Here is an 18,627-nt window from a genome sequence, read left to right as displayed (position 1 = left end):
ACAGTATATATATTGAATTTACAATATTACATAATTTTACATATCAATTGATTTGTTTATTTTTTTACAAATTTAGATAAATAAAAATAAAAATCTAATTTTAGTCACTAATTAAATTAAAATAATTAAAAATTACTAGATTTGTTTTTTTATTTGTTTTTGTTTATGTTAATTAAATTTTAAAAAATAAAAATCAATATCAATATGTCAACTACTATTATTATGTAAAATAAATAAAATAAATCTTAAAAACTTTAATTAACTAAATGTTATGAAATATGTGATTATCTAATTTATTTTAATTAGTAAAAAAATACGATTTTTCATAATCTAATAACTAATTAAAATTTTAAAAAAATACTATAAATATATCAATAAACTAATTGTTTAAATTTTAGAAACTATTAAAATATAAACCCTAAAAATTATTATCAGATTTTCAGGATAAGGTAATTATAATTAAAACATATATATATATATTAAACTAAAAAAAACAAAATAATAAAAAATCAATTTATGAGATTAATTAATAATAATAATGATAATTAAAATAACTAATTAGTTTACTAATGATAATTATTATTATACAGTATTTTCAATAGCAACAAAAAAAATTAAATAAATTAGCATTAATAATTAATTTAAGTATAGCAATTTAGTTTTTAAAAATATATTACTATGACAATTGTAATTATTATTATAATAAATAAAGTTTAATTAATAAATAAAAACTATCTAGCTAAAACTATTATTATATATAGGAAATCTAAAAAATCAATTTGATTTATATAATTAAAATTAAATTACATAAAACAACAATTAAAAAACTTATTAATAAAAATTACTTAATTGTTATTCAATGTATTTCCCATTTTTTGTTGTTGTGATTAAAATAATTTTTTAAATTTAAATTTAATTATTTTATAATTATATTATTCCTAATAATTATTGGTAATATTAATTATTTAATTAACAGCTGTAAAACACTTAGTATTATATATTAATTATGTATATTTTTTTATTATATAATAATTGAAGTTTTATTTAAATACAATGATTATGACCTTTAAAATTTGATGGCAAAATCATTGGGAAAACTATACTTTAATTTATTTATTTTTATGTGAAGGTTTTTTTTGGAGGAAAGATAGGAAATATAATTAAATATTTATTAATTGATTGAATAATAATTTATATATAATAGTAAATAAATTTTTAAAACTTTTAAAACTATTGAAACATTGATCTGATTAATTAAAAAATAATAATAATTTAAATAACTTATAGATTAATAATATGTTTACTTGTATTGACAATAATACTGTATATGTTTGAAAAAAATAAATTTCAACAGTATATAAATTATATATACAGTGTATATATATATAGACAGATATTATCTAATAGATAACACATATATTTATAAAAACAGGTAAATACCAGTTATATATATATATATACTTTATAGACAACTAGTATATATACATACAAAAAAAGTTTATATCTATGATTACTATTAGATTATATGGCATTAATGATTGCACTTTAATTTAATGTCACTGATTAACACAACTATACTGTATATATTATATAACTATATATATATATATATATATATATATTAGTAATTTATTTATTAGATATACAGTAAATTGAGATAATTTTTTTCTGTATATATATTTTAGTTGCTAAAAATAAGAAGAAAAAAGTAAAAAAAAAATAAATAAAAAATACAGTAAAATGTATTAACAGTTAGAGAGAGACTGAGAGAGAGAGAGAGAGAGAGAGAGAGAGAGAGAGAGAGAGAGAGAGAGAGAGAGAGAGAGAGAGATGATTATATTCACTGTAATTGACATTTTTTACATTTTATTTTTACGACCATTTTATACATTTAACCTTTTATTATATTATATTTTATTTTTTTTATATATATAAATTTTTATATCACATAAGTATTTTTTATTTTATGTTTGAAACTATCACTAATACTGTATATATATATGTTTATATATATATAGTTTTTGTGGTAGTTTTTTAAAAATATTTTATTTTGTAAAAATAAAACTAAAAATTTCACATTTTTATAGATTATTTTTTAAAAACAATTTCACTATAATTGTGTAATAACAACAACAATATTTACTAAATTAATAAATAAATAGTATTTATAATTACAATAATTAAAATAATATATATATATTTTAACTAATAACCACAAATAAAACAATTATTAAAAACAATATATACTAATAGTTAACTAGCTAAAATTTATTATTTTTAATAATAATAATAATAAGTTTATATCAATAGGAAATAATTGTATTAAAAATATGAGACTAAATTAATTTTGGTACTATATTTTATTATCTAATTTTTTAAAAAACAAAAAACATATATATTATTTTTTATAACTATAATTATAGTAATTTCTTATTAGTAATTATAGTTATAATAATAATAAATAGTTAAATAATGAAAATTTCAATGATTTTATATAAATTTTTGTTATTACAAAAATTATTGATATACTGTATAAATATATATTAATAATTGTGTTTTATTTATAATTAAAAAATTTTTTTTTGGTGGCTATTAGTTATTATTTAGGATTTTTATTCTACAATAATAATTATAAATACTATTTTAGTATTAACTGTCTATTTATGAAATTAATTTATAATTTATAATTTAAATTATATATAAATATATTATATATATATAGATACAGTATATATTGGGTATAATATACTCACTTGCAGGGAAGTATACGTATAATATCACATGTCTTGAACGTATCGATACAGACGGGACACAACTCAGCAAATTCTTCCTCAAAAATCTTTTCCAAATCCGCCGGACGTATGGTTTTTGTCGGTATCTTATCCATGGCTTTCTTGGCCGCACTGTTTAGCCGACGCTATGATAATAATAATAATATACCGATTATTAGATTAGATTTAGACACTGAAATAAATAGACACATAAACAGATCTATGTATGTGTATGTGTATGTGTATGTGTATGTGTATGTGTATGTGTATGTGTATGTGTATGTGTATGTGTATGTGTATGTGTATGTGTATGTGTATGTGTATGTGTATGTGTATGTGTATGTGTATGTGTATGTGTATGTGTATGTGTATGTGTATGTGTATGTGTATGTGTATGTGTATGTGTATGTGTATGTGTATGTGTATGTGTATGTGTATGTGTATGTGTATGTGTATGTGTATGTGTATGTGTATGTGTATGTGTATGTGTATGTGTATGTGTATGTGTATGTGTATGTGTATGTGTATGTGTATGTGTATGTGTATGTGTATGTGTATGTGTATGTGTATGTGTATGTGTATGTGTATGTGTATGTGTATGTGTATGTGTATGTGTATGTGTATGTGTATGTGTATGTGTATGTGTATGTGTATGTGTATGTGTATGTGTATGTGTATGTGTATGTGTATGTGTATGTGTATGTGTATGTGTATGTGTATGTGTATGTGTATGTGTATGTGTATGTGTATGTGTATGTGTATGTGTATGTGTATGTGTATGTGTATGTGTATGTGTATGTGTATGTGTATGTGTATGTGTATGTGTATGTGTATGTGTATGTGTATGTGTATGTGTATGTGTATGTGTATGTGTATGTGTATGTGTATGTGTATGTGTATGTGTATGTGTATGTGTATGTGTATGTGTATGTGTATGTGTATGTGTATGTGTATGTGTATGTGTATGTGTATGTGTATGTGTATGTGTATGTGTATGTGTATGTGTATGTGTATGTGTATGTGTATGTGTATGTGTATGTGTATGTGTATGTGTATGTGTATGTGTATGTGTATGTGTATGTGTATGTGTATGTGTATGTGTATGTGTATGTGTATGTGTATGTGTATGTGTATATGTATGTATATATGTGTGTGTGTGTGTGTGTGTGTTTGTATGATTATAATGTTTGCAATATATTTTAAACAAAAAAAATCAAATTTTTAGTAAATATATCATTAGTAAAAAATTGTTTTTATATAAGTTTATGTTTAAATGCTTTAAAAAAAATATTTTTCTAAATTATAATTATTTTATGTTATAATTTATGGGTTATTATTTAAATTTAATTAATTTTGTTGTTGTATTTTCTTTAAAAAAATCTATTGATAGTAATCATTGATGTAATAGATATGCTAATCGTGAACTAAACTAACATTTATTTTGTTTGTTTGGTTTTTTTTAGATAAGTAAAAATTATATATAATATATAAAATTAATATTTAATATCTATATATCTATATATATATATATTTACTGTATATATCTAGTGATTAATCATAGCTACTCTACTATTACCTACTGTTGTTGTTATCGCACACTAAATGATTAAATTATTTATTAAATATAAGATAAATAACAACACAACAAAAATAATATATTTATAATATATATAAATATATATATATATATATTGAAGTTATAAATATATTATTATTATTTTATTTTGTTTTTGAAATAAATATCTTATAAGAGAGTTCGTGAATAAACTATATATTGAAATATATATAGAAATATAGTTTTTTTGTTATTTTTTTCGGTAAAAAATAATAATAAATAAATATATAATCAAAATATATATATATATATATATATATAAACTTACGGCCAAAATATCTTTTGCGTGAATATAGCGAAACCGTTGGACGTAATAAAATATAAGCCACGCCAACGATATTATCTTTGAAAACAAATACAAAAATATTAATATTAATAATAATAAATAAAATAAATAATATATCAAATAAAAAGATATATATATATATATATATACGTATAATATTAAGATATAAATAAAAATAATACCTTATATTGAAATATAAATAAATAGCATATTTTTTTAATGATAATCATTTAAATGCTTAAAATGCAAACTCAAATAAAAACTACTAATTTTATATATATAATATTTGTTAGTTTCTATGTATATAATTTGAATTTTTAAAAAAATCAATAAAATTAAAAGTATTTATTTATTTTTTAGAATATACACTTAATTTTATTGATTTTAAAAAAAAAATCATAGACATATTACACACACATACATACACACATACATACATACATACATACACATACATACAAACACACACATACAAACACACATACATACATACACACATACATATACACATACATATACACATACATATACACATACATACACATATATACGTATGTATACTGTAGACACCCACACATACAAACAAACAAACAAACAAAAAAAACACACAAATAGAAAATGAGAGATAAATTAAAAGCAAAAAAAAAAATAAGTAGAAATTAAATAAAATCAGAAAAATACAAATCAATCAATTGGATTGATTGCAACTAAAAAATAAAATTAAAACAAAAATCAAAATGTTTTTAATTACCATTAAGACAATGAAGGAAATGGATACAAACAGTACGGATGTCCTATTGATGTTTGTATATCTCATGGGATGTGTAGTTATGGATATCTGTACCATAACTCGGGTCCCATTGTCGACCATTGAGGCCAAAAATTCGCCCTTTTCTTTGGGTATGAATACCGATATCAAACTTGAGGCTAAAAAAATTTAGTAGATTTTATAAAAAAAAAATCAAAATTTAATTAAGATTAATTAAAATAATTTATTATCAATTAATTAATTGAATAATAATAATTATTAATAATAATTATATAAAAAATAATTGATTGATTGTTATTTTTTTCGAAAAATTATATTTTAATTGATTAATTTTTTTTGTTGATATAATATAAAAATATTTTTTATTAATATATTATTTTATAGTAATATATATATATATATATATAACATAATTAATTAATTAATTATTGATTGTGTGTTTTTGTGTATAAAATATCTTATATTAATATAAAAAAATAGATTTATATAGATTTATTTTATTTTCAAAATAAATAATTAATTATTATAACTATATAATGAATATATGTGTAAAACTATCAAAACATAATTAATTGATAAAATTCAATTCAATTTGATTTGTATTTAATTCAATTCATTTAAATATTGAAGTTATAAATAATTTAAATCAAAAAATTTTTTTGCAATTAATTTAAAATTTAAAGCAAATATTTATAACATTAAATTGAGATTTAATTTATGCAAACATAGCTCTCACACACAATAAAAAATAAAATAAAATAAAAATAATTACAAAATTCAACTATCAATACATACATATACTGTATATATTAACAAATTTAACATTTATATTAAAAGATATTTTTTTATTGTTTTTTACAATTATATATATATATATATATATATATATATATTTATATCCGGGTTTGCAATTAAGATCTGAATTATAATTACTATTTGTATTATTTATTTATTATTTTTTTTCTTATATATATATATAATATAACTATTTTTTTTATTTATTTATTTATTTATATAGATAGGAATATTCTGTACTAATATAAAATATACTGTTATTATTATTACTGTATATATATATATATATTGTCTAAATAAATAATAAATGTTAAATTAAGATAGCATTATAACTATTATTCCCATTAGAAATATCTGTATATAAATATATAGGTTTTTATTTTATATATATTAATCAAAAACAAAAACAACAACAAAAAAAATAAAAACTCATCAAATATGTACTAAAATAATTATCTTGAAATATATAATTTATATATATATCTTATATATCTTATATTACAAAACTAATTTTATTTATTTTTTGTACAGTATTTATAAATATATAAAACAAAAATAAAGATCAAACAAAACAACAACAACAAAAAAAACTAAATAACAAATTTACAAAAAAAAAATATAATTTCGATATATTTTAATATTTATTTATTTATTATACTTAATATAATATTAACTGTATATATATATTGTATAGAAGTATATATATTTTTTATCGTTAATATAATATATATATATATATTGAAAAAAATATTATAATATAATTAAATTAAATTAAAAAAATTTATAATATAATTAAATTTTAATTAAAATTAAAAATAATTAATTAAAAAATCATTACCAAAATGCCATATCTCTAGTCCAGAAACGCTAACCTCTTGGTATTCATAGTATGATTTTGTGGACGACTCTATAAAAAATACAAAAAAATAAATATTTTTATTATAAAAAACATTATTATAAAAAACATTATTTTTAAAAATCAATATTTAATATAATAGAAAGTTATATAAAAATATTTATAATATAAAATACATAGTTATCTTATTTTTTTATAATAAAAAAAATATTAAATAATAAATTATATATAAACAGCGAATAATAATAATAATAATAATTTTTTTCCAACAAAATAAATAATAAGACAATAATATTATTATTATTAATAATAATAATGTATTTTGCAATCTATTTTCTAAACTATAATTTAAATTGTTGTAACAAATTGGATAAAATTATTATTATTATTATTACGATTATTATTATTATATTGTATTTACTTTATTTCAAATGTTCAACAAAAAAATTTTGTGTAAATAATGTTTTTTTTATTTCAAAAAAAAAAATAATTCAATACAATAAAAATTAGTTATGTTAGCGAAACATTTTATTTTTATTTATTTATCTAATTTTATTTTTCATTTTTTTTATATTAAGATAAACAATATTATTTAGACATTTACGTCATTGATATATACAGTATAAACTAGTTGTACTTATAAAGTAAATGAGACATAATATATATATATATATATATATATATATCATTGAAACAATTGATTTATTTGTTATCTAAATTAGATTAAATATTAGATATCTAACGGTATATACTGTATAATAAAAAATATTGTATTTGTAATATAATATTTACTGTAATACTAAAAATAAAAATATAATATATACTATATTTTTAAAAAATAAATTATTATTATTATTATTTACTATATATTTTTTTTAATATAGTTTAGTTTAACATTCACATTTATCATAGTTATTAAATATCATATTTAGTTATATATATTATTACAGTATTATTATTATATAATAAAATATTTAGAAATATATATATATATATATATATATATATATATAGTATGAAAATTGTAGACAAAATTAATTATCAATTTGTATATATTTTTAATTTCAAAATATATATAATAAAAACTAATTTTCTAAAAATGTTTTTAACTATTATATTATATTATAATTGTTTATTACAAATAGACATATAATATACATAACAATAATGTGTTAATATTAATCATAATATAGTTATTATCTTTTATTATAATAATAATAATAATCTCAGAAAATGATTTACTTTTATTATTATATTCAATAGTTTGCGTATAAATTTAATATGTTTTATGATTATATATAGTACAGTATAATAATAAGATAAAAATTGTATAATTTATACAATAAATAACAAACAACATAACAATAACAAAAAATAGATATTAAATTTAGCAATAATAATAATAATAATAATAATAATAATAATAATAATAATAAAATGATAACAATACTAAAATAGTAATAATAATAATATGAAATATAATATACATAAAATAATATAATTATTAATTATTCAAATAGATTATTATAATTGATATTATAATTATTTTTAACGATATACTGTATATTACTGTATAATATATTCAAACAGTATATTATATTTCATTATTATTATTATTATTATAAATTTATAGTTAAATTAATAGTAACATTATATTTAATGATAAATATAGTTAATATTAATAAATAATAATTTTTAATGTATTTATTTTTATATCTCTCTCTATATATATAATTAAAATTAATTAAATAGTTTTCTGAAAACTTGACATTTGAAAAACTACTTAAAAACTAAATTATATAAAAATGTTAAACAAATAAATATTATATAATACTATATAAAAATAAATAACTAAATAAAATGTTAATCAGATTAATAATAATAATAATATCAATTTATTTATCTATTTCATTACTAACTTGTAAGTTAGTAATACTAATAATTATTTAAATTAATTTAAATAATATATATACAGTATATATACAGTATATATAATAATAATAAATTGTTTGATCTTTGAAGTTAATAAAAAAAATAAAATTTTTCAAGTTTTATATAATAATAATTAACTGTATTTTTTATATTAATCTCATTGAATTATGTTTTGGCATTGATATTGAGATATACAGGTTAAATAATGGGGTGGGGGTTAAGGTCGGACCACCCCCTGTGTGTGTGTGTGTAGTAATGGCATTGGTATTAATAAATGTGTCTAAAAGTATTAACAATTATATATATATAATATTTATTTTAGTTTTTTTGTGGTTATTGTATATAAGTTATTTCATTATCGATATGTCATACTAAATGCCAACACATTTTATTTTATATATATTTTATTAAATAAAAAATTATTTTATTTATTAACTGTTATAACAGTTATGTGTATATGTGTTACTACTGTGTAATAGCCTTTAGTTTACTTAATTTATTTATTTATTTAATTAATTGAAAAAAATTGTTTTATCAATATATTGTGATCAATCTATACACACACACACACACAAAATAATTGTAATAAACCTTCAAAATTAAAAAAATTATAAAATAAAAGAGTAGTTATATTATAGTAATAATTATTTTAAACAAAAAATCATATTTCAATGTCATTGGTTGTGAAAAGTCATATGCAATATAATAATAGCAATAATAATAATAATAATTGAAATTATAATAAATATCCTAATCTTCATTAATATAGCAAAAAAAAATAATTAACAAAAAAAATAATTTATAATTTAATTTTTTTTTTTTAATTAAAAACCAATCAAAGTCATGGGATTATTATTATTATTATTAATTTAAAATACTTGACTAGTATTACACTTAAAAATATATTATACAAAAGTAATATACTGTATATATTGTGTAAAAAATGTTTAAGATTTTATTTTTTTATAAAAAAAATGTCATTAATAACACTTAGACTAACATACATGAAAAAAATAAATAAAAATTTTATATAAAACTCTTAAATAATATTGATTTCACAGTTGCTATCAATTTAATAATAAATTTAATATATTCAACATTTTGATAAAATTATTTTATAATATTAATATATGGTGTCATAGATTTATCAAATATTTTTAGTTATATATTTAATAAATATAATATGTATAACCTTTATAAAAAAAATTTCAATATATCAATTTATTGAATATATATTGAATATAACTATTATATATATATACAGTATATATTGTATATAAACTAAAAAATATAGTATAAATATAATATTTTCAACAAAAAAAACTATTCAACATTTTTTTTAATAAAATAAATAAATAAAATATTTAACCAAAAAAATTTTTCTTATTTATCAAATCAATAATTTTTTTAACAAAAAATAATAATAGAAAATAGATATATATAATAAAAATATTTTTTTAAATATATTTTTTATATAAAACTAAAACTAATAATAATAATATACAGTAATATATTGATATAAATAAGTAGAAAAAATAATTCATAAATAGTGATAAAAATAATTTATTTTATTATTATTATTACTATTTTGCTCTGGAGAGAGACAAATGGATATTTTTGTTTTGTTTTTTTTTTGTCTAAATATTTTTTCAAATAAAATCATTAAAATATAAATTTCCATTTTAATGATAGAATAATAATTTTAGAAAAATAAAAAATAAATACATTTTATATTATCATAAAAATATATTTTCAAAAAAAATACTATATTTATTTGAATTTTTTAATAAAAATAAACTAAACTTTTAGATTATATATATATATCAATATATGAAAGTCAATTTATAATATAATTTATATCACATTTATATATATAGAGAGTGTATATACACTGTATATATATATAGTGTACAACTATTACAAAAAATTTACATAATTTTGTTAGTTTTAATAGAAATATTTATATTTTAAAAAATATAACTATTTTTAACTATATATATATATATATATATATAGTAACAATATATATATAGTATTGATATTTAAAAACCTTGAAAATAATATATATATATATATAAAATATACATTAAAAACGGATCGGTAGCTAATGGATCGTAAGCTGGATATATAGATATAGATATATATATAGATATATATATATATATACATTAATATATAGATATGGATATACAGTATCTAATAAATACAAATGAAAAATTGATTGTCATATCTATCATATTTGTTGAGAAAAAAAAACTAAAAAACTAAAATATCAAATGAATAGACATCAATAAAATAAAAAACAAGTAATACTGTAGTAGTAGTTGTTGTTGTTAACTGATAATACATTTATTATATATAACAACAACAACAACAACAAAAATATTGCAATCAAATCAAATATTTTTATGTTGTTGAAAAAAACCTCAATATATTATATATCATATTATTATTATTATTGTTGTTTTTTTGAGTTGTTTTTTATTATTAATATTATAGATATTATAAATTATTGTGTTTTTTAATATGTGTCACATACAGAATATTCTTGAGAAAAACGCATTATATAACATATAATAGTATACAGTATGTATGTGTATGTGCATGTGTATGTGTATGTGTATGTGTATGTGTATGTGTATGTGTATGTGTATGTGTATGTGTATGTGTATGTGTATGTGTATGTGTATGTGTATGTGTATGTGTATGTGTATGTGTATGTGTATGTGTATGTGTATGTGTATGTGTATGTGTATGTGTATGTGTATGTGTATGTGTATGTGTATGTGTATGTGTATGTGTATGTGTATGTGTATGTGTATGTGTATGTGTATGTGTATGTGTATGTGTATGTGTATGTGTATGTGTATGTGTATGTGTATGTGTATGTGTATGTGTATGTGTATGTGTATGTGTATGTGTATGTGTATGTGTATGTGTATGTGTATGTGTATGTGTATGTGTATGTGTATGTGTATGTGTATGTGTATGTGTATGTGTATGTGTATGTGTATGTGTATGTGTATGTGTATGTGTATGTGTATGTGTATGTGTATGTGTATGTGTATGTGTATGTGTATGTGTATGTGTATGTGTATGTGTATGTGTATGTGTATGTGTATGTGTATGTGTATGTGTATGTGTATGTGTATGTGTATGTGTATGTGTATGTGTATGTGTATGTGTATGTGTATGTGTATGTGTATGTGTATGTGTATGTGTATGTGTATGTGTATGTGTATGTGTATGTGTTTATACGATAACAATGTGTATGACCTTTATATATGTTATATGTATACATATCAGACAATTGCTTTTTCATCACTTTATAACATAAATAAAACCAATCTTATCATTGAATGATATTTATTTTAAGGACCAGACATTACTCAAACATACACACAACCACACACACACACACACACACACACACACACACACACACACACACACACACACACACACACAATGTTATGATATAGTTATCAGATTGAAAATAATAATAATAAAAAAACTGTTGTTATTTTAACAAAGTGTATATAAATTGATACTTATATTAAAATGTCTCATTTTTTTATACTTACTTAACTGATATTTACAATAAATATAAATTATATACTTATCTAACTATTTTGTATATATATTTATTGAATTTTTTTCCGAAATAAAATTTTTTTTAATGGATATGACACTACAAAATTTTTTATTTAATGATATTATATATTTTATACACGTTATGATGATTTTGTATAAAAAAAAATCATAACAAAAAAATAAATTGTTTTATTCATACAAAAAAAATCATCGATAAAATAATAATAATAAATTTACAAAATTTTATTACTAGCAAAAAATAAGTGCAATGTAATCATAGTTATATATATATATATATCAATATAATAGATATATAATAGTTTAAAAAAATAAATTATACTAATAAATAATTATTGTTTTTTTATTAATAATTTTATGGACAAATAAAAGTAATAATAATAATAATATGATAATAATTATTTTTTTTTTAAATTTGATGACATCTAAAACTACTACTACTACTACTACTATTGATATATAATTTATAAATAAATATATTAAATGATTTGACATTATATTATATAATACATAAAACCGTAGATAATGTTATGTTACTATAAATAATATATTTTTGTATATGTTTTTCAAAGTGTTAGGACACACACACACACACACAATATAGATATATATAATGTTTTTAATATAACTAATATACAGTAAATTGTATTATTAATAATATAATAGTAATAAATTAATGTTATCTATATATATACAATATACCTATATATGAAATACCTATATATACTGTTATTATTATTATTATTATATAATATAGTAGATAATAGTAGTTATTATTACTACTAGTCATATGTATTGTAACTAAATAATATTACATAACAACTAACATCTATGTATTATCTATTTTTAGGTACTATTATATAATATATATATTATTTTTAATTACTGTATACTTAACAAAACATGTGATAAACAACATTTGCTAATAATAGTGTATATAGTCTGTAACTTATTAAGTATTTAGTAAATTAATAATAATAATAATAATTAATAGTATGTACTGTATTATAATTTATCCAAAAAAATAAAATAAAATAAATATTGCTTAATCCTGGTAGATTAAATTTAAATATAGAAATATATCAATATTGTATATAATTATACTAATAATTATTATAATATTTTTTTATTTAACTTACATTACTATTTTAATAATATACCCAGTATATTTATTTATAATAATAATAATTATAATTATAAATCATATTCACTGAAATAAATACAACAAATATTTATTTAATATTTTTTTTTAGTTTAATAGTAATGTTTAGATAAATATAAATAATTAAACTTTAAATAAATATATAATTATATATATTAATTATGAATTCATTCAAAATTTATAATATTTATGAATAATATATTGATATTTCAATCAATTCAAAAAAAATTATTTAGTATATCTAAATAAATAATAATTAATTACAATTTACAACAAACATAAAATAGGTGGACATCCTAGTTATTAATGGATTAAATATATTAATTATTTACTGAAACTATATACTACTGTATATTAGAAAAAAAAACTAATTTAAATAGTGATGTAAACTATTTACTTTGAATTAATTAGTAACTGTATTCAGATAGTATTGTATTGATATATCAATGGATATATATATATATATATATGTATATAAAACAATAGTAATTATCCACAAAAAAAATAAAAACAAAAATCCTAATTAAATTGTTTAATTAATTTCTAAAATCAATAGCAATGAATAAAATAAATACTAGATTTTATTTTTAGCAAATAAGTTGAAAAACTTTTTTTTTGAATATAAAAACAAATTGTTTTATTATATATAATAATAAACTTACAGTAGATACTAATGATAATAATAATACTTTAAATTTAACAAACAAAACAAATTTTTTTTAAAAAAAAAATACTGTTTAAATATACTATTAAAAATTTAATAAATTTTGTTATCTATTATTATTATTATTACAGAATTTAATTAAAAAAAAATTTGAAACCATAGAAAATTTCAATTCATAATATTAAATATTATTATTATAAATAGTTTTTATTATATATATAATAAAAAAAATAAAAATCTAAATAAAATCTAATAACTCTCTCTCTCTCTCTCTCTCGCTCTCTCTCTCTCTCTTAATATATATATATATATTATTACATACAATATATATATATATATATATATAGTAATGTAATAATAATTTTTATACAGAAATTCAATTAAGCTCTCTATTCAAGCGAATTGAATAAATATAATATTAAATAATAATAAACAAAACAAAAATAATAGAAAACATAATATACTGTATATAATCATTAATAGTGAATATAATAAAATTATTATTTTTTCTAAATATACATATATATATATATAGAAATTAATTTTGTTTGATATGAAAAAATTAATAATAATATTAATTAATTAATATAAATTAAAAAACAAACAAACAAACAAATATTTAATTAAATATAGAAAAAAATCTTATTTTTTGATTATATTTCTGATTAATCATAATCATACTGTTTATCTGAAAATTTTCAAAATAATCATTATTTTTATTTTTTTAAAAAAAATGTCAAATATATTAACCATTTATTTCTAATATTATAAACAGTATATATATATATATATATATATATTGAATAATAAACTTTATATACATATATATATATATAGAGAAAAATATATTGTATTATTAAAATACACTGATTCGGCATTATATATATATTGTTTTTATATTTAATAATATTATACAATGATGATTATTATATTAAGTTTAATTTATTAAAACAATCAAACAAACAATAAAAAATATAAAACAAAAAAAAATAAAAGGTTAAGTTCATTAAACCTCAATATATTATTTGCAGTCACACACACACACACACACACACACACACACACACACACACACACACACACACGTGTCTATCGATAGGTTCATTGGTATGTAATTTATTATTATTATTATTATTATTATTAAGGAAAACGGCATAATGGAAGAAAACAGGGAGGAACTGGTGGTATAGCACTTGGATATACAGTATATACACAGTATTGTAGACAAACTAAAAAGTCATGTCATATAAATTATATGCCAAATATACTGTATATATATATACAGTGTATATATGTATGTACAGTATATACAGTGTTTAATAATAATAATAATAAGGAACCCATAATATTATAAATTATTATTTTTTTTAATACATCACTAATAAGCGATAATAGCTATAGAGACTGAAAAAAATATATTATTATAATATTTAGTAATATTTACCGACAATACAAATAGCAAATAATTATAATTATTTAATAATAATAAATTAATGTGAATTTTTTCATGTATAAAAAAATTGTACGGTTTTATAATCACATTATGACTTTTTAATATATTATATATAAATATAATTATTTTATATTATTATTATTTGACTTTTTTTTCGTTGTTATGTTAAATATCATAATAAGTTTGTTTTTTATTTTGTTTTATTGTTGGGTTAAAATTTTTTTAATATAAATATTATTAGTTAGTTATATATATACAATATATTAAGATAAAAAAATATTTTCAACTAAAATTATTATTCAAGTTATTTGAAACAATTACTTGATATTTAAAAAAAAATAAAAATTTTCTATTATTATTATTAACATTTAAAGTAAAATATTTAATAGTATAAATATTTTAATAATTATAAATATCAATTCAAAATTAAACAATTGGCAACTTATTGTTAAGTTTAAAATAATAATAATAATAATATTTCACTATTAGATAAATTTTAAGTAAATCTAATCTAAAAAAATTAATTATATTATTTCCAAAAAATGATTTGACAATAATAATAGTATTTTTAAAAATAGTAATAATAATAAATATCAATTTATAATCATCAAATTGTGCAATTATTACATTATTTTTATATAAATATTATATTTGCATTATCATATTGATATAAATACTAAATAATATAATATTAATAAATATTGATCGATATAAATAGAAATATAAATATATATATACAGTATATATAGTATAATAAAATATGTATTATATATATAATATTTAAATATAAAATAATAGATCATATTTTATATATATATATTATATTGATATTATATATATTATGTATCCTAAAATTTACATATAATATTATTAGTACAATAATATTACTTATTATTATTATTATTATTTTTGAGCCCTTAAAGCAACATTTTATTATAGATAAAAATTAGCATAAACTTGACTAAATAAATACAAAAAAAATAAAATAAAATAAATTGAATTTTAAATTTAAACAAAAATTTTTTAAACAAACAAACAACAAACATTTTATTTTATATTTTAAATATTTTCTGATAAATTTAATTATTATTATTATTATTATTAGTTTAATTTATAATAACCCACGCATATAATAAAATTAATTTTTTTATTTAGCTACTAATAATGTATTACTTTTATCAATATAAACAAATAAAAATAAATCAACAAAAATTATATATATTTATAAATGACTTATGCTTTTTAAATAATTTTTTTTTTGAAAAAATCATAATAATATTTTATATTATTAATCTTTATAATTTAAAATTTAATTATTAAAGCATTAATTAACTATCTAGTTGAAAATTTTAATTAATTTTTAGTAAAAATATATTAATAATTATATAAATATATACAGTATATATATATACTAGTATATATATATTAGTATATACTAATTAATTAATTATTTAAATATTAGATATTAACAGATAAAAATAATGGTTAAAAATATATACTGTATTATTATTATTATTACTATATTATAATTATGGACACTATATAATATTGTTTAAATTTTTTTTGGGTATTAATGAAATTTACTGAATATTTATTATTAGATTGAGTTTAATTAAAAATAATAATTTCTTTAGGGAACCATTAAAATTAAAAAAAAAATTATATAATTTAAATATATATTAATATCTAAATAATTAAAAACAAATTTTTTTAAAAATAAAATAAATTATGTTAATTATACAGTATATATATATATAAACTCAAAAACATTACTATACTATACAGTACTGATGAATATCACGATTTTTGTGTTAATTAATTGTTTAAAAATTTTTAACAAAAAAATCATATATTAATTGTAAACTCAAAATAATAACTAATTATTTATTATAATATATTTGTTGATGATTTTAATTAAATTACAAATCATTACAAAAAAAATCATTTGAAAAAAAATTAATTGAAAAATTTAAATCAAATAAAAACAATTTTATAAATTTAGAAAATAAATTATTTTAGTAAATAAAATTAAAACTAAATTATTTTTTCCCAATAATGTAGACAATGTATACACACAATAGTGTGTATATAATATAGTAATTAATTAGCAATAAATTAGTTGAGCAAAAATATATATATATAATTTTATAAAATGTTTTTTTTTTCAATTAATAAATTGTACAGTGATTTGTAAATTATTTAATTACTAACTAAACTGATAATATATATTGTAAGCAATTAAATAATTTTTATTTTTCCTATTATTATTATTATTAGCTAATTATTTCTTTTATTAATTAAATACTCAAAAAATATATTTCAATTTACTTAATAGCAAAAATAATAATAATATAGATTTGAAATAATATTATTTAATATATATATTTTATATAAAAAACTAAAATTATATAATATACTAAAATAATATACAGTTAATATAATTTATATATTGATGTCTATTAATCACATATGTAATGTAAAAATAATAGACATCATTGACATAATGAGAAATATAATAAATAATATAATAATAATAAAGAAAAAAATTATATCATATAAAATACAGTATATAAAAAATATTCATATATCATATGATACTGTAATACTAAAAATATTAAAAAATAATAATAATAATAATCATATATTAAATATAATATAATATTATATAATAAAAATATCGATCGCCTATGAATTTTAATACATTTATTGATA

The 18,627-nt window shown here is 16.2% G+C and overlaps 1 protein-coding gene across 1 annotated transcript in view; it reads right to left on the bottom strand.

Annotated features, from left to right (window-relative positions):
- LOC128956502 (E3 ubiquitin-protein ligase Godzilla-like) overlaps nucleotides 1-18,627 on the bottom strand; it is a 28,997-nt gene that overhangs the window by 3,538 nt on the left and 6,832 nt on the right. The window contains exons 3-6 of the mRNA XM_054302219.1: nucleotides 7,075-7,143; nucleotides 5,424-5,599; nucleotides 4,655-4,729; nucleotides 2,754-2,917 (exon numbers count right to left, since the gene is read on the bottom strand). Of these exons, the coding sequence (XP_054158194.1) occupies nucleotides 2,754-2,917; nucleotides 4,655-4,729; nucleotides 5,424-5,599; nucleotides 7,075-7,143 (484 nt within the window). The remainder of the gene's footprint in view (nucleotides 1-2,753; nucleotides 2,918-4,654; nucleotides 4,730-5,423; nucleotides 5,600-7,074; nucleotides 7,144-18,627) is intronic.

Source organism: Oppia nitens, unplaced genomic scaffold, assembly GCF_028296485.1.
Source record: "Oppia nitens isolate AA-2021 unplaced genomic scaffold, nextdenovo-longstitch-racon4-pilon3 scaffold30_pilon_pilon_pilon, whole genome shotgun sequence".
Classification (NCBI taxonomy): Eukaryota; Metazoa; Arthropoda; class Arachnida; order Sarcoptiformes; family Oppiidae; genus Oppia; species Oppia nitens.
This window is presented reverse-complemented; position numbering and strand designations above follow the sequence as displayed.